This window comes from Neopelma chrysocephalum, unplaced genomic scaffold (genome assembly GCF_003984885.1).
Source record: "Neopelma chrysocephalum unplaced genomic scaffold, ASM398488v2 Primary Assembly neopelma1_69, whole genome shotgun sequence".
Taxonomy (NCBI): Eukaryota; Metazoa; Chordata; class Aves; order Passeriformes; family Pipridae; genus Neopelma; species Neopelma chrysocephalum.
The window spans coordinates 1067201-1090529 of record NW_020897729.1 but is presented as its reverse complement, the minus strand read 5'-3'; the positions used below and the strand labels follow the sequence as shown (position 1 = coordinate 1090529).

Sequence of the window (23329 nt, the reverse complement as noted above, 5' to 3'; positions counted from 1 at the left end):
CCAATCCATAAGGAATTTGAACATGTCCAGTCCCAAGTATGAGGACTGGTACAGGTCTTGGGCAGTTGGTGGCCCCGTTTGAAGTTTTTATGGAAATGTCCTTGCTATAAACCCCTCTCATCAGTGTCTTGTGAGTGAGAAGAGAGCCCTGCTCCAAGCAACTATTTCTCATCAAAATTATGTGGTTCTGCTTTTTAAAATTAAGTGGTTTTTTTTTTTTTTTGGAAAAGTTATTCTTTTGGTGTGAATTGCTAGATGGAGACTAACTACCTCTTCTTGACTGCGGTGCTGCTAGATGTGTTCAGCACTAAAACCAAGAATCACAGGATTGATGGTTTGGGCTGTAACAGACCTGTATTTACTGTCTGGGATACCAAGGGGTACTCTGCTGTGCAGAGCTAAGGGAGTAAAACCAGAGGCCAACTTCACCCTCGGAGGCAGAGGCCAGCCCAGCAGCATCAATTGCAGGAGCTGCCAGTTGTACTTCACAAAGCCCTTGGTATGTGTGATCTGGGCATGTGCCAGGTGAGAAGACTGGCCAAAACCAAAGTGGGTCTATCTCCAGCTGGGAATGATTGAGCCTTTCCCTGCTCCCAGTGTGTTGGCCCTGGCAGTCAGGGCATGCTGGGGAAGACTCTTCTCCAGCTCCCGTGGAGAAGTAGGTAGAGCAGGATTTCACAAGAACAGCATCTATCTCATAGCACTTCTTTTGTCTTTTAGGCTGAAATCTGTCAGGAAAGACAAACTTTTCCAGGCTGTTGGAGGAGCACACAATGCATGACCACCTTTCCATGAAGCCAAGCTTGGAGATGTAACAGCTAATCCCACCACAGGCATGGTGGAAGAAATCCAACAAGGTTCTGGTGTTTCTCCAGGAGTAAGCATGGGGTCTCAGCAGTGTATCCAGAGCCCAGCCGGCTGATTGATGCTCCTCCCCAGCAGGTTGGTTATCCATATCCACAGGTGCATATTGAAACCAAGTATTGAAGCAAGAGAACATGAATGCAAGCTCTTGATCAAATGGTTTGTGCATGGAGAGGATTTGCCTGCCATGTCTTTGGTTAAGGGTGTATGCTCAAAGCCTAGACCAGAGCCAGGCTAGGAGTGTGGACCATGACTTTGTCTGGCCCTCCTTGCCCATTCCCTGGAGTATTTGCTGCATCAGGAGAGGCAGCTGCTCAGGGGTCAGCACAGCACTGATTTCAGCAGTGGAAAGGGATGCAGCCCTCTGCAGCCGTGCTCCCTGGGCTGCTTTGTGTGTGTGCAAGCCCTGTGTGATTCCTCCTCTCCCCTTCCTTGTAGGTTCTGGTTTGAAGATTCTCACACTTCTTCCCCAGTGACGCAGGCTACAAGGTTTGGTGTTTATTCTGGGGTTCAGCCTAAGAGAGGGAAGGTGTTTCACATTACTGATCTTCCACAGGCAAGGCAGAGGAATCAGTGTCCAGCAGTGAGGGTTTATTAACTTCAGTTAATAAACACATCCTTCACTTCCAGCCTCTCTTCCTTGGCAAATGCCACTTAGCGAAAGCTGCTTAGGCTTGGCCGGGGATCAGCCCTGCAAGTTTACAGGATTCACAATTCACAGATGTTAGGAACTATCAGGCTGAGTGTGGGTGGAGAATGTCAAGACTGAAATAGCTCCCCTGCCACCCTGGCACAGGCAGCAAAGAAAATGTTTCCACGTGACATTCTTCGAACAAAAATTTCCTACAAGGAAAACACAGAGGGAAAAAAAATAAGAGGCAATTGCTGCTGTCTCGGAAGGTTGCTGGTTTTTGCTTGGGAGGCTGGCATTTGTGCTGACATTGGCACAAAATATAGGTGAGTTGTAGGGCAGCCCCTTACACTTCTCTTCATGCACACAAACGTATAGGTCTGCTTGAAGATGCAATCCCACTGGTGCACAGATATGTGGATGCTATTTTTTTCCTACTGGAATCCATTTTAATTTAGCTCCTGATTCATATTTCATTCATTCTCCAAACCCACAAAACCAGGATAGGTTTACAGCCAGTACTATTTGGATAAGTCATGGTGGGGCAAAAAACAGGGGGACAAAACAGGTTGCTTTTCTGAATGATTTTCTGTATGACTCAAAAGACAGAGGAAAAAAAGAAAAGGAGGTGGTGGGGAGAGAATTAAAGCTATCCCTTCTTGCTTTCATGTTCATTCAGGAAAATCAGATCTGCTTTTCCTCTTTGGTACTTTGTTTTGGTGGACTTCACTTTGCTCTCATTTCTTTAGGCTTTAGTGGCTGAAAAAGATGTGATTTCTACTTTCTTTTATTTTCTCCTCAAGAAAATATTGGGGGTGTTTTAATTATGAAAATGTATATATTATTTACAGAACACCAGAGCAATGAAAGATTTCTATGTCATCTCAACTTTTTCAGAGAAAAATGGCAAAAATCTATAGAGGGAAACATTAACAATTATGTCTGATAGTTTTCTTGCAGGGAGGAGAGCAGGAAGGGGAGGGAGAAGAGCAAAAGTTCAGAGTTAATTTTAATCGAGGAATTTCCCCATATTTTGTCATTCAGCTTTTGAAACTGTGACCACAACAGGCTGTTTGAACTGTGGTGTGAGAGAGTCTGAAAAATTCCCCAGGCAACTATATGCAGGTACCAGCCACAGAGTTGACAAGGAGAGCTTTTAAAGTACGATGAAATTCAGCACGGGTGCTGCACCCAGCAGAGGAAACTCCAGCCATCTGGAGACGAGGATGACCAGCGGCCACAGCAGTTTGAAAAATTGCAAGGGCTGCCAAAATTAAACTGTGAAGTCAGGCGGGAAGGCAACCAATGACCGGTGAGATCAGAAGTTCAGAGAAGCCCCAGATGAGCTCCCAACAACAAGTGTGGCCAGCGCGCACCAAAGTTTATTAAGGATGTTGAGAGGAGGGGAAAATATCCGTGCAGAAGATGCCCAGCTGGCGAGGAGGGAGTGGTGGTGATGCTCGTGTCACTTGATGAATCCCATTGGCCAAGTCCCCAGGAGATCCCACCCATTCGCAAGTGTAAAATAAATCTCTAAAGTTGTACCTCGTGTACCACTTGACCTTATTGCTTTTAGCCTGCTGGCTTTATAACTATTTATTTATTTTATTTTGGTTTGTCCCCAAAGAGGGGCTCAAAAGGAAATGAATTTTGAACCAGCACCTTTCACCACCTTGCAGTACTACCCTGATCCCTGCATCCAGCGGTGAGTCTCTGAGCGTGACGTAACTCTCTCCTATCGCAGGTTTGATCTGAGTGTCTTGTGTAATTGTTAACTTTTCTGCTATCGGCCGGTGGCAGCTGGGCTGCATGCGGAAAAAATGTGCCGCTCTCTTCATGCTCAATGGAGCTTATTATTATTTTTGGCTTTCTAACAGGTTACTGTTTAATTATAGGCATCCGTTTATGATATCCGCTTTTCCTCTTTGGCATTAGAGGGGAAAAAAGTATGATAAATAACATGAAGGCTGATAGTATCTTCCCTTGTGTTTTGGAGCAGAAGGTTACTCTGTGCTCTGGGTAGTACAGGAATTGCTTTAGCTTTCTACAGTGTGCTTATTTGTTTCTTTAAATGAAAAAGCTCCTGGAGATAATATGAGCTTAACTATTAAGCTCTGAGATTTTGGTATTTAAAGGATAAATAAAAAATTTAAAATATACAGAGAAATAAAAAGCTGCCTTCTAAGAGCAAGTAATTTTCCAGGAATATTTTTTCCTTCTGTCTAACAGCCAGCCTCAGAGCCTGCCAACCACTCTTATTTTAGCTTTGTTGTTACGCCGAGTTTTATAACTTTCCAGCAGATAAAAGAGCATGTCCGCACGAGGTGTCACAGTATCACATTGTCGGTTTGTTTGTTTCCACCAGCAGAAGATACTATATTTAAGCATGTAAATGACATGTAGATGGTATTTTTCCAGTCATAAAGTTCGGAGAGGTGAAATCCTCTGAGCGCAGTCACTTGTTGAGCTGTTTTAAGACTAGTTTCTGTCTGTGTTTTGTAAAAGCCCTGGCTGGTGTCTCACGAAGACATTCAATCCCTGGAAGAGTTAACTATTAACTCTGCATCCTCTGCAGGGTGCTGGGGAAGGCTACTCACGATGCATAGCTCTCTGTTGAAGAAAGGGCTTGGCCACCATCACCCAGCCCTTGGCATTGCAGGCAGCTTTGTGATCTCTATTTTTCTCCCCCACTATCGTGACTTGTTACAAGGTTTGTGGGGGCTTTTATCCCCTGCTTAATCCGCTGGGTGCCTGGTGCCACTGCTGTGCGAAGGTCCTGGGGAGGAGTGTGGAGACCTGGCAGCGAGGAGGGGCCGCATTTGGGGGCCAGCAGAGGGGAAGGAGCAGAGCTGGGAAATAGCGCACGGTCCTTGGCCGTGCTGCCGTGGCAGAGGAAGATGGAACGAAGCCGGCGGGGTATTGGATTCCCTGGCGAGACCTTCCACAACATGAGCCCCAGGGCTGGCCAGGCACATGCAGCCACGCTCTGATCTCCTGCAAATCCACTCAGCCCTGCTGATCCCGATGGGGATGTGCCTGCAGCCAGGAGAAGAGCAGTACAAAGGCAGTGTCCATCCGGGAAGGTGGATTCAGGCTGGCAGCAGTGGAGTCTTTAGCAGATTAATAAGTTTCCTCAGCTGGAAACCACAGCCAGGCAAATTCCAAAACAGAAAATGAAGAAAAAAAAAAAGGGGGGGGGAAAAATTAAATTAGAAAGCATGAAGATGCGATGCAAAGTACCAACCCCTCCTGACAGTCACATCCCAACTCAGGTCAAATAACAGGTTCAGAAAATTGGTGCTGCAGCTCAGGCAAAAACATTCAGGTGGAATAGGAATTAAAGGGGGGGAAAAAATCCCTTGGCTGTATTCTGCAGAATTTTTTTAATGGGCCTTTCACCCCTTCAAATCTGCCTCATTCAGCAAGTCAGGCCTTTCAGCAGAAATACTGCTCCTCGCCACACGCCTTAGCAGCATGATGAGTTTTTAAGTGAACACTGCAGTGTGGGAAGCCTCAGGACAGATAGAGTTTGTGACACCCCTCAGTCATAAAACCTGTTCAAGATGTAGCTTAGAGTAACAACATGTCTCAGCTGTTATGCATGTCTGTTTACATGAGCCAAGAGTGGCATTTGTCCAATTATAAGTGACTGTGCTCTGCCACAGGTCAAAATCAGCTGAAAGCTGGTCCCAGAGATACTTTTCTCAGTTTGAAGACATAAACAGTCTTCAGCTTTAAGCTCCATTGCTTGGTTATTCATGATGTGCTGAGTGACATTTCTCTGACTGCTTTAACAAAATTCAATAGTTTCAGAATTGCATTTATTTTACAGAGTTTGAAACACTTCTGCTTTGATGTGGTCAAAGTACTTTATTTAGCTAATACCAGTGTGCTTCTCTGCAACTTTAAAATTACATCTAGTAATTATCTAACCAGCAAACAGATAACGTTGAGCTGAGGCATGCTTGCAAAAAAAACCCAATAGTGAAAAGTGTGTGGAACCCTGTCAAATTGCGGGGAGGGTGTCACACATATTTCCCCGTAGTTCGGTGTGGAGGGGGAAGCAGTTATAAATCCCAGTTAGCTCAAAGATTTTTGGCTTTGAATTTACCCTCTGCTGTTGCTTCATCTATTAATCTCTTCAGTTTGGGGGTGTCTGGCAGGCAGGCAATGTGGGACACAGATAAAAGATTTCCTCTGTCAAGAGGTGAACACAGATCACACCGAGCAGCATTAGCTATTGTGCCATTATGATGCTCATATGCTTAATGCCTATCATTTCACAGGCCACTGAGAAATGGTATATCCAAACAACACAGTAATTCAGTGCCACAGATGAGGAAAAATAGCTGGGTGGCTCGAATCTGTGCTGTCTGTGATTGTTTAGGCCACTCCAGCTTCTCTCTCAACAGCCCAGCTCCCTCACTTAGGCTATTAATTTCTTTGTAAATGTGGGTATCAAAGCAAAGCATCACAAAAAAAGCATAGAGAACTCAGCTGGGCCACAGAGCAGAAGCCTCCTCCTTCACAACCCCACTCTTGCTGGGGGTGCTGGAGTTCACTGCTGGAGCTGCAGCTCAGCTGAGAGAGGGGAAGAGGGACACTGGGTGCTGATGGGGATGTACATCCTGGGGCAGAAGTGAAGGATGCAAATGTAGCATGTGACTGTCTGAAGTGAGGCTGGTTGGAAAGGTATATCCTGAGTGTGCTCATCTTTCTTCTTAAACAGAATGAGCTAAGAAATGCTAAAGTTCAGCAAAAACCTCAAAGTCTTTCTGTCTGCTTCCCTTATAAAAGGAAATGCTTGAAATCAGGAATATAGCCCACTCAGTGCTCTGGGTCCCGGGACTTGGAATGTGCTGCTGTAATGAAAGAAGCACCTGCATTGAAGGGCCAAGCCACTGACCCCCCTGAATTACTTGTTTAGATGGTACTGTGGGAGCTCATCCTGTGCTGCAGAAAACCCAGGTCAGCTCTGAGTCATAAAAAGAGCTGACTATCTGAAACAGGCGGGATTTCCACCTTCCAAGAAGTGCCCACCTAGCTGCAGCTGAAAGCCACTAATGTAAGATGAAGAAGGCACTGTAATTATGATCAAAGTCCAGCTGTTGAGAGCTATGTAATTAGTATCTCTCTCCAAAGCTCTTTTTCTTCCAGCTAATACCTGGTTGGGGGAGTGATGTTTACAGATAAGTTACTTGTGTTCTTGGAAATAGTGGTCATTAGGCTGTGTTTAAACCAGGAGGTCTCTTCTTTTGGGGCTGTTGGGAATGCACCTGCTGGTGCACTGGACTATGGTCCTGCCTGCTCTGCTTCCCCCCTCTCCCTATGACCAGGCTAATTGGTGGCCTTGGGATTTGGCATCCTTGGTGTGTTGAAGGTGTTCACTGTGGCTCACTCCTCCCTTTTGGATGAAAGGCCTCTCACACAAGCTGCTCTTTCTTCTTTCATTTCTGGCTTTGTTTTCTCAGCACAATGTGATATGGTCCAGCCTCCCAGTTCTCACTAATAACAGAGGAACAGCTCTGAAATCCTCTGGTCTCTGCAGCATCTGTGCTGGAGAGCTGATTTTTCAGACGCGGTCCTGGGTTTCGGGTGGGTTGCCAAAACCAAAAAATCACACAATGTCTTGTAGAAAAAAAATCTATTTTTTCTTGTAGAAAAATGTCTATTTTTAGAAGAGAATAAGGGAAACTGTCAGAAATTAGTTGGGGCATGGAAAGGAGGAGAGGGGATGGGCTATGGAAGCATCACCTATTGGGTGCTGTATCTGGATAGATTTTGGTGAGCAGGGTTTAGTTCCAGCTAGCCAGAGCTCCTGGGTTCAAAGAGATCTTTCATCAGGAGCATTGCATGTGTCACTTCACCTTCCTTCATTGGTTCCCACACGTATCAAACAGGGCTGGTAAACGGACTGTGTTTATCAGATAGGAGTCTCTCCAAGGCTAATGCTTGCAATGCAGCACAAAGGTGAAAGCTCACTGAACCCAATGCTCATCTTTGCTAATAAGCACTAATGAAACATCAGGCTTCTCCTCTTTGGGGCTGGCTACCCCTCTTGGCTACAGGCAGCAGTGTGCTGTGTCCCTTCATGGTTGTGAATCCGGCAGCTCTCCTTTCTCTTGGGTGTTAGTATTGTGACAAAGATTTGCTTAAGTTGTCACAGGGTCATATTCTACAGGAGCATCTCATCCCACCTGCAGGCTCTGCAGAATCCTTGCATTTGGGCAGCTTGCATGCTTTTTCTTTTTCCTCATGCTATGCTTTGCTGAGGGATAACTGAACTCCTGCTCTGACAGGGTGGACAAATCTCTGCTGCCTTCACCTTTGAGATGGGAGCCCAAATTTGCTGTGTTGGCAGAAGGACTTGAAGTCAAGTAAGAAAAGACACATGACTTGGTATAGATCTATTTGCAGAAACAGCCAGTGATAGACCAGGTACTTTCCAAAGACTCAGAGAGGGGCCAGAAATTTTTCTGAGCAGCTTGTGGTGTGCTCAGAGCAGCTGGTGCCTTCTGGAGGAGCAGAATTGGCTCCGTGCAGGAAGGAAAGGTGGAGGGGAGCTGGGGAGGTTCTTTTGCTATTGGCCTTGGTGAGCTCTCCTGTGAGGTGGTGGTCACCTTTGTGGCTGTGCTGCCACCCCTGGTAGAAATTCCATGGGAGAAGGACACCAGCTGGAGCCAGATGCACAGGAGGGGACAGCATGCCATGTGCCAAAACAACTCTCACAGGGTGGCCTCCTTGGCAGGAGAGCTTTGCAGAGTCCTCTGCGGTGGACATGCTGCCAACATGGGCATAGCTGCCTTCAGCACCTTGCCGGTGGTGAGGAGGGGAGGGTATTTATCTCTTCCTTGAGATCTGTTCTTAGGTCACTGTCCTGTTCTTGCACTGCAATCTCATCAGAAGATGGGTCTGGAAGATAGAATCTTTGCAAAACAGTGCTCGAGAGATGCACATTAAACCCTCTTCAGTTCGTTCTTCCTGGCAGAGCCCCTGCAGCCTGCTGATCCCTGCTGCCCTCCTCCATTCTGTTCCTGCTCTATGTCACAGATAGTTCATTGAGCTGAGGATGGTGCAACCCCTCCACAGTCAGTGTCAAGGACAGCACTTTTTCCTCTTCAAAACAGTATAGGCTTCTCAAAAAAAAAAAAAATCTACTTGGAGGTACTTTTAAAGCTGCTTAAAGGATTAAAGTGGAACCAAATCAACCATTTTTTGTGTTTTCTCAGATCTCAAAGGACTGTAAGGAGAATATGTGAAGTCTTTCATGTGGTCCTTTTTACTGCAAGGAGAGAACACCTAATTCATAGTGCCTTGCTCAACTTCCAAAAATACTGAAGGAATTAAAGAAGCAAGTTCTTAATAGTTCATCTGTTCAGAGGTGTTTAGGGTGTTCGTGTTACATGTTATAAGTTATAATTCTATGCTGATTTACAATGCACCTTCTGCTACAAACTAATTTGCAGTAGCTCCCCTCAACAAACACAAGGATTTCTGGCCTGATAAAAAGCAAAAGGGTTCAGCTTTGATTTTGGGAAAAATAAAACCTTCTGACATTTAACAAGTGTCCAAATGAGTATTGAACCTTTATAAAAAAATGTCAATAGGGGTCAGAAGGTATGGGGGAGGAAGGAGGGTCTTGGATGAAGAAGAAACCAAGGAAACTTAGCTTTCAGTTTGGCGCCTGGCTCTGTGTTACTTTTACCTTACGTGAAAACCTTCATGGGAACATGGACATTGTGGTGGGAGCCAATGCTTACAATGCCATACAAATTTTGACTTCTGTTTACCTCAAAATTTTGTAGCCCACGATCAACACTGAAATAATCAGAAGGAAAATGTTTTGCTATAGTAGATTTCTGGGGTTTGTTTGGCTAGCTCTGCTGATAATAGATAACATCTGGTTAGATAGCTTCATGGAAATATCTGTATCTGTTCATAGGGCTTACTTGGGAGTTTTTGGTGCCTGTTTATAATCACTTACTACTGTGTAGCAGATCATCTCCCCACAGGATTTTGCTGCTGAGTCATTTCCAGTCAGGTGTTTGAATGCCACAGGTGGCCTGATGTGACAAATACCAATGCACATAAGCAAGGGGAATTCGGTTAGTGCACGGAGCTATAAAGAGAAGAGCCACCTCCAAGAGTGAGAAGGGGGAAACCCTGCAGTAAGTGATCGGGGGTTCAGTAGGTTCTTTGCAACATAAAAATAAGTCTGCTTACAAAACCTTGCCCTGGGAGGTTCAATGCCTGTCTGGTTTAGTAATGTTGATATGCACCAAAGTCACTGTATGCTGAACAAATGCATGGAAAGAAGCTTGAAGTGTGCTGGTGAGCTGGATGCTGCAAACACAGCTGTGTATCGCCAGCAGTGTCTGCCTCTACACCTGGGAGCAGGAACTGGTGGGGCACAAGAGTGGGACTGCTGTGCTTGCTGTTAGTGGGGTCTGTGAGGTGGCTGTGACAGGTGTGAAATAGAAGTCCAGTTGGCTCTGAGAGTTAACATGGGCATTAGATGATCAAATATAACAGGATTAAAAATCTCAATATTAGACAACAAAGTTTCTTTACACTGTCTTCCAAGTTTTGTTGTTCATATTTGTGAATTTTCCTCTTAAAAGATACAGATTGGAAATGTCATTACTGGTTTTGATGGAAAGGGAGGCTCTATGCATTCATAGCACTCCAGGAGCTACAGCTTTAAGATAATCACAAGCAAAAATCATAAATCACATTAGGTGTGGCAACGTATTGATAAAATTATAGGGATCCAACCCTGTAATTTCTTAGCACACATCATAGTTACAAAAGCAAAGATCCTGTGAGTGCTCCAGGTAGCGTTCCCTTACACACCAGCAGTGCTCCCAATAAACAGTTCATTTGTTCTTGTCTTCCAGGACTCTTAATTCTTTGTCCTTCATCTGCCCTGTCTTAGAGCTATTTTGTGACACAGAGAAAGGTTTCTGCAAATGCTCTAATTTTTGAGAGAAGGATTCTCTGCCCTTGGGCTTAGCAATAGCTGCCCTGCCACAGAGTTGCTACGTGCTGAAAAATGCAGCCTGCACGGTATTTAGCAGAAGAGTATCACTGGTGGCAGGGGTGAGGAATGGGAGTTATTGTTTAGTGTCCAAAACACATCAGATTTCACAAGTTGGCTGTGGGAGTAAAAAGTGAGAGCTTCAACCGAATTCATATTACAAGAATCTGCACCTAACATCTGCTTTGCTGGTGTTTCTGTTTTGCATTTTAATTATTTACTGAAACACAGGATGTTGCTGTTTACAGTTTCCTGCTTCTGAAGAGTTCTGGGGACTTTCTGTATTATCGTGATGATTTATTTTATATTTTTGTAAAATTCGGCCTTTGAGAGAAAGTTTGAGAGAGGGACTTTGTAAGTCCTCTGAGCAGTTCATAGAGCAAAGAGTTTGTGTAACTAAAGACAGAAGCGGCTTTTGTAAGAGTAGGTAATTTAGGCAGCCAAGTGTCTTACCTGGCTCAACACAAAATGTCATGAGTCTTTTGCAGTAGGCAGTCTCAGAACCTTCCTGTTCTAAAAAAGAATCATGTATTTCATGTTCCCTGTCTGGCATAGCTGTCCCTCTGCTCTCTGACTATATTTATATGACTAAATGCCCTGCTATGCATAGTTTTAGAAGGCTGAAAATCAGCGTAGGTTGCATGATTTCTCTTGCTTTGCTTCTTCTTGGTGGGGGGGCCATGTTGAGGCCTATGTGGGATGTCTTCTCACCAGCCTCTCACTGCCACCTCCTCACAGTGGCCACATTTGAGGAACGCCTGTCCTATATGGACCGGGACAACAGCAGCTCTATACCTGCTGTTGGGTGGGCAGGGATGCCCCGTGCCTTCCTTGAGGTTGTAGCTGCAGCACACCAAGCACCTGGGCAAACAAATCCTAGGAGCTGTTGGGACAATCCTGGCAGAGAGAGAATCTGGCTCCTTAAGATGTCAAAAAAGTTCAAATCTCAGCAAGTTTAAAAGAAGCTCCATTCTTGGCAAAGCACATTAGTGTCCTGGGGATTATATCCCCTTAATACTACTGACAGTGATGTGGTGCAAGCAGGGAAGAGGCTGCTTGCAGGAGACATGTCAGGCTCTAAATGGAGCTCAGAGCATGTTGGAGGGCTACAACCCCATCATGAGCCATCAGGGCTGTAGGCACAGTCAGAAAAGCCCATGCTCTGTGTGTCTCTGCCATGCTGTGGAGTCTGGGTATGGAATACCCCTTAGGTTTGGTCCAGAAAAGAGCATTCAGTTCCATGCATGCAGTTTGGCAGAGGTGGGAGGGAGCCGAATACTGCATTTCTCATTTTGTTTTTCTAAAGGGTTCAGATGGCACAGCGCTCAGGAAAGGTTTGGAGGGGACTGAAACTTCCTTACCAGGGAAAAGAGCAGAAGAAGCCCCTTACTCTCTCTCCTGCCGGCTGGAAACACCTAGAAATGGTGTTCCATGCAGGAGTGTGAGGACAGGTGCTCAGTTTAGCTCACTGCCAAGACCAGATCCCAGAGCACAGCCCTCTAACACCTCGGACCTGACCCACAAATATACACTCATCATCATTAACCCAGGGACATGGAGGGCAGTCAGCCACATGAAGATTTGAGCTGGTTTTACTTGGTTTTCCAAAGTTCATAGTCACACGCTGAAGAAATCTCCTCTTTTTCCACTAATCCTCACTGCAACAGGCTGGATGAGGCACACACATGTCATGGTGAAGAGCTGCTTCATGCTGCAACTGAGTGTTCACAGCTTCTGGGGAGTTGCCTTGGAAGGACTCGGCATAAATGCACCATATCTAATAGCAGTCACCCCATCAGTTCCCATAACCATACTTCTGTCTTTATCTGCCACTAAATGGAGCATCCTGTGCTTGAAATGAGCTATTATCTGCTCACCTGGGTGCTATCTGTATACTTTGGTCCAGGGCATGTAAATTAGCATTGTGAGAGTTCCTTGGATGATGTTTCATCCTTGCATTCCCTGGGAGAAGCACTGAGCATGATTTCATCTCTGCAGGCAGGAGCATTACATGTGAAATGTTGTTGGGTCCTGACTGTATCTTTTAAGATACACAAATTGATGTGGGTTGGTTTGTTTGTTTGTTTTTCTGGTTTAACCCTCTTACACTTTGGGAGAAATAGTGCCCTTGTTGTAGTCCCTAAGCTGTTATTTTTTGCACCACATAATCTCCTTTTATTGTGTTAACAAGCAAACCAGTCAGGAACCCAAAGAGATCTCCCTGGCAGCTACCCAGCACAGTGCAGGTCCCTGGTTTGGGGGATGGCCCCCATGATGAACCCTTGATCTGGGGGTTTCTCTCAGGTTCTCTTGGTGATACACTGCCTGCAGCTGGCACCTGCTCTGATAGTGAACAGTCCTCAGGAAGGGATGAGCTCAGGACATTCGGTGGTACACTGGCCTGTAGAAAGCTCACCTGAGACCAGGCCTAACTTTTCCCTGCTATATAAAATGAGAGGTTGGGCTCAACAGTACTCATGGTCATTTCCTTTCCGTCAGGGCCATATCTCAAAAACATGCTTGCATGCAGGTAAGGAATAATACACAAATCAGACCTTGAACTCTGGCCAGACCAGCAGTGTGGATGTAGCTGAGGCCTCTCCTTGCTGCTCTACCCTGGCTTCAAGTTAAACTTTTCTGTTAGTTTGGGCATTTTTTCCCTTGGCTCTGGCTTCTTTCAGAGCCTTGTAGTATCTAATGAGAACCAGTTCCTCACACCCTGATTGCCTTTCTGAAGCTCTGATGTGCTTGGATGAATTATTTTACTATCTGTAATAAATAAAGTAATTTTTCATTCTGTGTTGTGGTCTCTGTATTGGTGTGATGAAGATAGACTAGTGAAATTTGAGAGATGCTGGTTGCACTCAACACTGCAAAAATTCAACAGACAATAGTTAAGAGTCACGTTTCCTGCAGGAAATACTGAAAGCAAGCTCCTTGTAAAAAAGAGACAGCAATAAATTGAGGTAGATACTGGTTTTGGGTAAATGCAGGAAAAATACTGATGACCAAATCTCAAAAGAGGGGAAATTGATTGGGCAAGCCTCAGGAAGGTCAGATTTCTGGCTATTGCCTCTCCAGAACTTCAACTTTCCTTATTAAATACCTAAAATCACTACAGAAGAGTAGTGATGAGAGCCTGTAATATCTGTATTTTTCTCATGACTGCCATGTCTTGAAAATAACCTTGCCCAATTTCATTTCTGGAGCTGTTGCTTTCTTTTCTTTTAATATTCCCTGATGCTGTGGGGACCTGGGTAACTGGAAAGGATGTGGTTAACTGGTTTAGGCTGCTTTGGGCATTTAATAACTGCCTTTCTCCCACTCCTCCTCCAGAAAAGATGAGGGGTCTTCCCATACTGTGCAGCAGAATGCAATAGCAGAGGTGTCTGGGTCTCCTACTTCCCTAGATCCTCCCAGGCTGCAAACCACTACTGATGGTGGATGAGGGGACCATGGAGTGATTTTGGGTTAGGCATTGCCCCTGGAGAGACAAAAGATGGTCTCTGTTGTCTTTAATTGTAGCTGCAGCTGGGCAGCAGAGGTTGGCATGTGACAGCAGGGCTGGAGGCAGCACTGACCCAACAGGAGACCTCAGCAGAAACCTGTGCTTGTCCTCTCCTTCACCGAGCAGAGAAAGCATCACTCTCTTTGTCCTGCTGTAAAACCATCAGGGCTGGCTGGCTGCAAATCATGTTGAGCAAACTCTGAAAGGTAGACCCAAAGATGTGTTCTCAGCTGGGTATCTGAAATTGAGCAAATGATGTCTTTTACTTAGACCAAAGGGATTTTTTTTTTAATGGACTTGAAAATGTTTTGTGGCTTCTGAACAGTTTGCCTAAAAAGTTTCTCTAGCAATACTTATTTTTGGACTTGGCTCAAAAATACCTCAGAATTTTGAGGGCTGGACCTGGATTTTTCTGCTTGTGCTGCTTTGAGAAGACTATCTCACTGCGTAAAAGCTTTCACCTCTGCCCAGCTGCTCTGACTCTACCCTCTGCAGGTGAGCACTGCTTTTAACGACCACTGCAATAGGTTTGGGGAAGGGATTGACTGGAAAAATGAGGTACAAAATAATGCAACTGCTTTTTAATTGGTTTTGGGTTCAGTGCTTTCTTAAAATTGATTATTTACATTTCCTTTTATTATTTAAATTGGAAAGTCTTGGGACCATGTTACCCTGCAGATGTACTGATTGTCAACAGGTCGCTATGTGCTTTACAAATCTGGGGATACTCCTATACCTCAGGAATGGAAGGACAAAGATGGACAGGACACCCACGGGCTGGGGGTTGGGCTGGGTGTCCTGAGCTCCAGGCTTGCACTCTAATTCTGAGCTTCTCCACAGAGATCGCTCAGGTTCCTGGGTGGTCTTCTGGACGTTATGAGGACTCTGTACTCCAGACTAAAATGCACTAACTGCAGTGGAATTGCTGTGGCAGTGCTTCACCTCGGCCAGAGCTCCACCTCTCAGCCCCTGCTGAGAAAGGGAGTGGGTGTCAGGGCTGAGCAGAAGGGGAGGGAATGTCCGTGGCTGAGTTTCCAAGGATGGGTGTCCAAGGGGGTGTCCAAAGTTGAGTGGGAGATACGAGAGGTCTCGGAAAGTTCACAAGTTGCTGAAGGAAACCTTGAAGGAAAAAAAATTAGGGGTGACTTTCTCTAACAATTAGGGGACAGTAGTGCTGGTGGAGTGATGGGCTGCCTGAAGCCCTGAGGACAAAGAAATACCTCTATTATATAGAAGTGGTGATTGTTGTCAGGCTGATAATGATGACATGTAGATAGCTGATGTGATGAGACATTGATAGGAGATGCAGTGGGTTCCTGGGCTTCAGGGGTTACTGATAGCACACTGAAATTGTTCTGCTTCCAGAAGCCATTCCCAGCAGTTTGCAGGGAGCAGGCCATGCAGTGCTTATGCTGGAAGCCCTCATCATGGTAGTAATGGGAATGCAGAGGGAGTCTTTTTCTCCCAGAGGAGCTCTGCAATCTGTGCTGGAGCAGGGTGCTGGCATGGGGCACATGGCTGCAGTGATATAATGTGCTTTGAGGGGCGGCCACAAAGCTGCAAATGTAGCATTCACTGCAGGCAATCTTACTCAAGATGACTCTAACTGAAAGGAGATGATGAATGGAAAAAAATTCCCCTTGTGTTTTGCAGCATGGTGAATTAGGAGGATCACTCTGTGCAGCCAGTTTCACTTTCTCTGACATAGGTCAGTCTTGCCTGTGCACTGAAGACTGAAGCAAAGAGCAATGAGGAAGCAGAACAATCCCTTCCTACCCCTTTCCATTCAGCTCACACACATATGCTTCCAAAAGACAAATCTAAGTCACAGGGAGATCAGGATGCACTATTACAGTAGAACACTGAGCATTCCTCTGAGACAGAATTTCTTTGGTTCCTCTAAATATATAGTTCACAGTTGAAACAGGTTGTGTGCAATACAAGTGCCATTTGCCTAGTGACTGTGAAAGGTAACAGTCACAGAATCACAGAAAATGCTGAGTTGGAAAGGACCCACAAGGATCATTGAATCCAATCTTAGCCTTGCACAGGCTAAGAGTCACACCATGTGCCTGAGAGTATCATCCAAACGCTCCTTGAGCTCTGGCAGCCTTGGTGCTGTGACCACTTCTCTGGGGAGCCTGTTCCAGTGCCCAACCACCCTGTGGGTGAAGAATCTTTTTCTAATATCCCACCTAAACCTCCCCTGACACAACTTCAGGCCATTCCCTCGGGTCCTGTCACCGGTCACCACAGAGAGGAGATCAGTGCCTGCCCCTCCCCTTCACAAGGAAGTTGTAACTGCAATGAAGTCTCCCCTCAGTTTTCTCTTCTCCAGGCTGAACAGACCAAGTGACCTCAGGCTCTCCTCATAGGGCTTCCCCTCAAGGCCCCTCACCATCTTCACAGCCCTCCTTAGGACACTTTCTAATAGCCTAGTGTCTTTCTTATATTGTGGAGTCTAAAACTGCCCCAATATTACAGATGAGGCCATATCAGTGCAGAGCAGAGTAGGACAATCACCTCCCTTGACCAGCTGGTGATGGTTTGCCTGATGCCTCCCAGGACATGGCTGGCCCTCCTGGCAGCCAGGGCACTGCTGACTCACATTCAGCTTTCCCTCCCTAGTCTGTCCTTGGATGCTGTAGGACACTGTCAGTGTCATGGAGCCCTTCACTGCTGTCACACCCAGTTCCTTCTTGTGTTCCCCGTATCTCCTTGCCTGTTGGCTACTTCTGAGATCAGGGTTCACCCTTTTGGCAGTCAGCTTCTTTCACATTTTCTAATGCACATCTCTGTGCCACTCGCCCACTTTTCTCTCAGCTGCCCCTCCCCATAACCCATGCTGCTGTCCACATGATTTTTTAGTGAGATATCAGATCTAGGAAACATCTGAAAAACATGGGAACCGGGAAAAAAGAACGGGCAATTGAACCATAGGTGAAAGTTCTATTCTATCTCAAAAGGAATCCTGAGTTGGTGTTTGTTATTCCTTATATTTGTCATTTCTAATTCATGCAACCATCAGTTTTCTTTTGGACTGACATGTAGAAGCAGTGTTATATGGAAAGACAAACCGAAGGGTTTAAAGAAGTTGCTGGAAGTCTAGATTTTAAAATGCTAAATCTGAAAGCTGGGCTCAAAATTGAAAGGAGAATAAATACCTGCGAGCACAGTTCAGCAGGACCTGCCTCTGCCAGGATGGGAGTCAGTCTCTTTTGGGATCATGTGAGCCAAGACCTTGGAATATGGCATCAGGCAGAGAAAAAAAAAAGAAGAAAATGCATTTTACAGTGCAATTCACGCTGGGAAGGGAGGTTGCTTGTTGGTGAAGTAGACACAGAAAAAATGCACTAGAGTTCAATGAAATTCAGCCGCAATCTTCTCCGAGGCGGTTGAGAGCCTGCCTGTCTACCATTTGGCTTTCATTTTGGCACCCCTGTTTGCAGCAATGAGCCGGTCTGATTTCCAAAGGTCTCTAAGGGGTGCTTCCAGGGTATGCTCTGCTGGTTGAGGGTGGCCACTGCGGTCATGGGGGACAAGAGCGCTCTGCACTTCGGGGAATTCCAGATGACACTGCCTGCCAGGCGCACGCCTGTCCCGTGCTGCCAGACCCCGCATCCTTCTCCTCTTGCACAGCTGTGAGCCTCATTAGGTACCGATGTCTACAAATCACTGCAGTGTTACAACGCAGAGCAGGGGGAATTCCAGCAGGACGAGGGCTGCCAAGTTCCTCGAGTTTTAATGGTGTGATCTGAAAAGGAGCCCCCTCCCCACTCAAAACCTAAAAATACAACTGACACCAAGATTTAGGCATTTAGGTGTAATGCTCATGAACTTTAAATTGTTTATTTACCATTGCTTTTGATACACTTCAAGGTGTAACTGCAGTAGACAGAGATGAGCATGTGGATTGGGATGGCTGATTGCTGACTTCTCTGTGACTTAATTATCTACCCAGCTCACCCCCTGTGATGGTTGAGCACTAATCTATTAATCTGTGCATGAATTAAGGGTTTTTAAGGGGTTAACTGCTGTAAGCATTCAGGAAGAAAGATTAGGGTTTAGTCTGGCATATAGGTTGGAATTACACTTCCACCCTGAAATGTGAGTATGGTTTAAATCTAGTCACAGCATTTCTGCAGCTTTGATTTTCATTCCTGGGCATCAGCATTTTGGTGCCTGAAGGAAGATAGATAAATGAAATTTCAGAGTTTCTTGTTGTAGGAAGTACAGTGCATACTCCACCTGAAGAAATTAAGGCCTTTTTTAATTTCTCTATCTAAACACCCAAAATCACTAGTTCCTTTTAAAGCAAGCATCAGACTGGGACTCGGGTGACCAAGGCTGTATTTCTGGCTTGCTGAGTAACGATGAGTAATCCTATGACCTCCCAGTGTCTTAGTTTTCCCACAGGTAAAATGGGAGTAATTACCCTGTCTTCCTTTGTAGAGCACTTTGAGAATTATGAATAAAATGAGCCATATTAGATATCATTATTTAGACATTATTAATTATTTTTTGGTACATTTGCATAATGTGGAAGTGCTTTCTTCATAAGACCAGATGTTCTTCTCTCTGAATCAGGGTTTCCTGAGTACTCCACTAGCAGGTCCTTTAGGGGAATATATCTTGTGAAAAAAAGATCAGAATCTGTAGCTTACAGAGAAAGACTTCTCTGGCCCCATCTGCATGTCCACTGGCTGAGAACTACAGACTCAGTGATAGAAAACTGTACACCATTGATAAGACATCTCGTGGGGAGAAGCAGAAAGCAACATCCTGTAATTTTGGCAAGAAGAAGAAAAAAAAATTTCCAGATCATTTTGCTCGTCCCTATTGTGAAAGTTTTCATGTCACAAAATGTTACACTGTGGCTGTACACCAATATCAAGCCATGAAGTTCTGCATCTTTAAACTATATGATAATTTCTGAGAATTTGCCCAATGCAGGAGGAACGCAAACCACCCCAGAGCTCCAGCTTTCAAGGGAAGCTAAGGAGAACAGAAAGTGCTTGGATCTCCTGAAACCCAACACAGCAGCTTCACTGATATACCATATTTGTTTCTGGTTTCCTCATAAACTGTACTATTAACCCAGGAGTAGCTCAGAGTGTTGAAGCACCAAGCCCATTTTGGATGAAAAAACAAAGGAAACCAGCTATCTCTTGGTTGCGACAGTCTTTATTTTTGGAAGGAGGCTGCTGGACTCACACATGCGCCCCAGTGGTGCTTGAGCTGCACCCTGTGTCAGATTTGACCCTCTATCAGCGAAAGCAGGTGGCATCTGCCTTTAAGGTTAAAGCTATAGAGGAGGGGCTGTGCATGCTCAGTATCAAACCTAGGTCTTGTTTTCCTCAGGAGCTCCCGTTTTTTCCCCAGTGGTAAGTCAAACCTGGGTATTTTGGCTTTAGTCCTTTCTAAGAAAGATTGTTTGCACTAAAAGGTGGCATTTTGGGTGAGAAGTGTTGCTGATTGCAGTAGTTGAGTTTAATAGTTTTCTGTCATTGTTTCCTGCTGTGGAAAGTGGTTTGGATTTTTTTGTTTTGTTTTGTTCCTTTAATGTCTTTGATGTGAAGGTGGAAAGGGGGTAAATGTGGTGAAGACTGGAAGCATGTGCTTAGACTGAGTAGTTGGAGCAGAAATGTCTTGTTTTCTCTCTAGTTTGCCACCAGTTTGTGGTCATGCTGGGCCGAGCAGTCAGGGCTTCATTTCCTCCAGTGTTGGGACCTTCACTTCCAGAGAAAGTCAATTGTAGTGCAGATAGGTTACAGCTTATGAGAGGCAAATGCTGTGCTTGCCGGGATTATTTGGTTTGGCTGTTGGTTTTTGGAAGGGTGGGTTGCTTTTTTTGTTTGGTTGACTGGTTTTTTGTTGGTTTTGATTTTTTTTTTGGTTCAGTTTAACATTCCCAGCCTTCTGGAAGACTCTGAAAGTGAGTGCTGTGTGGACACGGCTACGGGGGCATGTGTCTCTCATTGCTGTATTTTGCAGAGGTCTCGCTCATCAGTGAGATGGCAAAGGGGATCAGCTGGGACACAACCCCACTGAGGGGGCTGTAACACAGCTCTTCTGGGGGAGTGGTCAGTAGGCAGCACAACACTCAGTGTGTCTGAGGCTTCAGCCCACCTGGTTAATCTGGAAAAGAGCTTTCACCTGGAGTCTGGGCTGCTCTTGCTCCACCAAAATAAATAGGATGGAGCTGAACTAGATTTCAGTGGGAGTGTGTTGCTGCCTTAAACCTGGGATTTAGTGGCTCAGGAGCAGTGTCCCAGCACTGCACGAGGAAACGCTGTGCTCTTGGTGAGGTCCTGCTTCTCGGAAAAGATTTAACTTGCTATTAATAATCCCCTGGTGGTTTTTGAAGGAGGGACTTGTGGATGCAATGTCCTATTTAGCTTGTAGTTTGATGGGGGCTGTAAATCCCCCTGTAGTTCCAGTCTGGTGTAGCCAGTGCTCTCTGCTTGTGAAAAGCAGCCTGCCAGCTAGTTCAGCAGTTGATGCAGGGCCTTACCTTAAACAGAGACACACTAGACAAGACTTACTACTATGCATTGTTCTATTGTAGTCAGCAGTTTGGTATAAGAGCCTGTGTTCAGTAGTGCCATTTCCTGTGATGCCCTTTGGGGCGAGTGGATGTGGCTAAAAGGGATGTTGCTTAAATGTCTGTTGATAAAAAAGTGGCTGGTTGGTAGAACCAATTTGAGCAATGCAAATGCTTGAAATCTTGTGTTTAACTTCAGGCACACTGATTATTTTACTGTAAGTAGAGCATTTGGTGATGTGGGAAAGGACAATTAACTAGAGTAGTGACATTTACAGATGGATTTTGCTTAGGCTTTAGCTGTTATTTTCCTGTGGAAATTCAGGCCCTTAGGTATATGTTCAGTAGACAGAGGCTGCTCCTTTGTGTTGAAGGCTGTTAGAAGGAAAATAGCACTAGGTTTAGGTTTTATGAAAATCACAGGAAAGAAGACAGTTTATCTTGCATGCAGCTTTGTGCTAAAGTTGGTTTTCATGCAGCTTGACAGCCCTTTCCCACCTGAGAGCAGGATGCTCCAAACTGAGTAAAAAACAATGTTCACTACCTGTGTAATGCCCACAATATCATCACAGCTACCTTGCCAAAGCTGGCTGCCTAATCCTGCTGCCTCCTTTGGAAATAGACCTGTACAGGTAGTAAAGGTTGCAAAGAGTGTTGAAGGAGTCTCTCAAATTTTGCTTCTGTGAAAGCATTAACCAGGAGACTTCTTGTGCATGGTATAGGGAAACATGCCTTTTTGGCCATCAGGTAGAATCTGATAATGCTTTTCTTAGAAACAGTAAGCTAGGAGCTTGGCTGGGTGTAGGGATAAAGGTGAAACAGCTGGAAAATATTTCTCTGGAGAAATTTGGAGTTGTGTTTGATCGAGGGAAGTACCAGCTGTGTCCTTAACTGGTGTTGTCAGTTTGTGCAGCTAATATCTCCTGCCTCTCCTGCACTGCAGCCTGTGGGCACTGCTTGTTTTGGGGTAGGTTTATGGTATTGCTGCTGAATGGGACCACCAGGGCCAGAGCAGGCAGGGTGAACTGAGTTGCTTTGCCTTTTTGAGACCAAGAACTTTGTCCAGCAGTGAACCAAAGGTGGGGCATGCCATGGCATGCAGGAATCTAGTTGCACTGAGACTTTTCACAGGAAAGGTCTCTGAGGAGGGTCTGTTTTGTTATAACTATTTATCTGTTGAAGTTAGTTCCTGTTTATGCAGTAACAAGAAGTGTACAAGTCATGAGCAGTTATGATAAGTGGCAAATAATTGTTAGAAGTGACCACTTTGGTGGCTTGGGAGAACCTACTGTGGGGTTTCTTTGCCCATTCCTACGAGGTCAGGACTGAGTGCAGGGTATTGAGCAGTGCCTGAGGTCTGTGGGTTTAGTGGCAGAGCAGGTTGCAGAGCACATGCTCCCCCACTGTGATGCTTCAAAGCTTGTGGTGGCATTGAGTTGCAGCTTATGTGGAAGGTTTTAGGCTAGATGTGTTCTTCTGGGTTTCAATGTGGCATTCTTGAAAGTGTCTTACCAGACTGAAAGCCTGAAAGGAGTAATTTCTGGTACTTTGTGGGATAACTGCTGTTCTCAGAGGATTTGTGATTATTCACATGTAGTGTGGATATGTGCTCACATCTGCGAGGCAGAGCTATTAGCTGTGACACTTCTGCATTTTATTTGTCTCTGGCTGTTCATGAACTTTTAAATGATGTTGGTTTTGTTTTTTTTAATTACAAAAAGGATAAGCAACTGAAATGATACTTTCACCTATTTTGAGGCATGCCCAGCTTTGGCTGTGGGGGCTTAAGGAACTTTGATTTCCATTAGCTTAGAACAATGGTCTGCTCTTTTCTAAGAGCATGAAGTTCTGTGGACAGCAGAGGTGAGGAAAGCCCCACTTTTTGCAGACCGGAGGCATCCTCAAAACATAAGAGGTCACACAAATTAAGTAAAGAGAGCTAGATCCCTCTCTGACAGCAGCCAGAAGTAGATACTTCAGGAAAAGAACTGTAGTGTGATCCTCCCTCTGAAACACTCTTTCTTAATTTTGGCAGCTTAATAAATTAGGGTCTTCCAGGCAATTTGTTTAGACCATTGTGTTAAACAGGATGAATGTGTGCCAAATCAAATATCAGTCCAGTTCTCTTTGGAATCCAGTTACAACCGTGGCTCTTGCCAGTGCCGTTTCCCTGGCAAGGAACACAGCCATTTGCTTGCATGATGCTGAAATAACTCTTTAATATGAAAATTTTGCAGCATGTCCCCAACCCTGTAGCAGGAAAGGTGGTCACCTGCCTCATACTCTAATTAAAGTTGAACTGAGAGTTTTTGTCAACTGCGAATATACTCAAGAAATTCCTCCCACTCCCCTTATATTCCTGCAGCCGTCAAGTATTTTGACATGGGTGTAAAAGCTGCTGTGTTTGAATTTAGAAATTGGCCAGTGGGATGAGAATGTGCAGCTGTGGAAAGCATGAGTGCTCCAGCTCTGTCACTGCTTCTCTTGGGTCCACCTATTTCTGTGAGGCTTGTGGGAGGTTAAGGGGATAAAAATGGCCAAGGTAATTAGCAGATCTGGTGGAAATCAGTGGGTCAGGCTCAGAAATTGTTGGAGGGGAGAAGGCAGTAGACAAGTAGAAAAATTTTTATGTGATGGAACTTATTTCCATAGAAAATAGAACAAAAATATTATTTGTTATTATTTAAATTTTTTTTAAAAATACTTGGTTTGAGACCTCAGCTGCAGTGGCTGGGTGTAGGAGAA

At 45.1% G+C, this 23329-nt stretch overlaps 1 protein-coding gene across 2 annotated transcripts in view; it reads left to right on the top strand.

Moving 5' to 3' along the window:
- The first annotated feature begins 3050 nt into the window (after window positions 1-3050).
- TP63 (tumor protein p63) overlaps window positions 3051-23329 on the top strand; it is a 102866-nt gene continuing 82587 nt past the window's right edge. The window contains exon 1 of one of the 2 annotated variants that reach the window (XM_027685714.1): window positions 3051-3200. In XM_027685714.1, the coding sequence (XP_027541515.1) occupies window positions 3139-3200 (62 nt within the window). In that variant the 5' untranslated portion in view covers window positions 3051-3138. The remainder of the gene's footprint in view (window positions 3201-23329) is intronic. The other variant, XM_027685715.1, reaches the window with a different exon arrangement.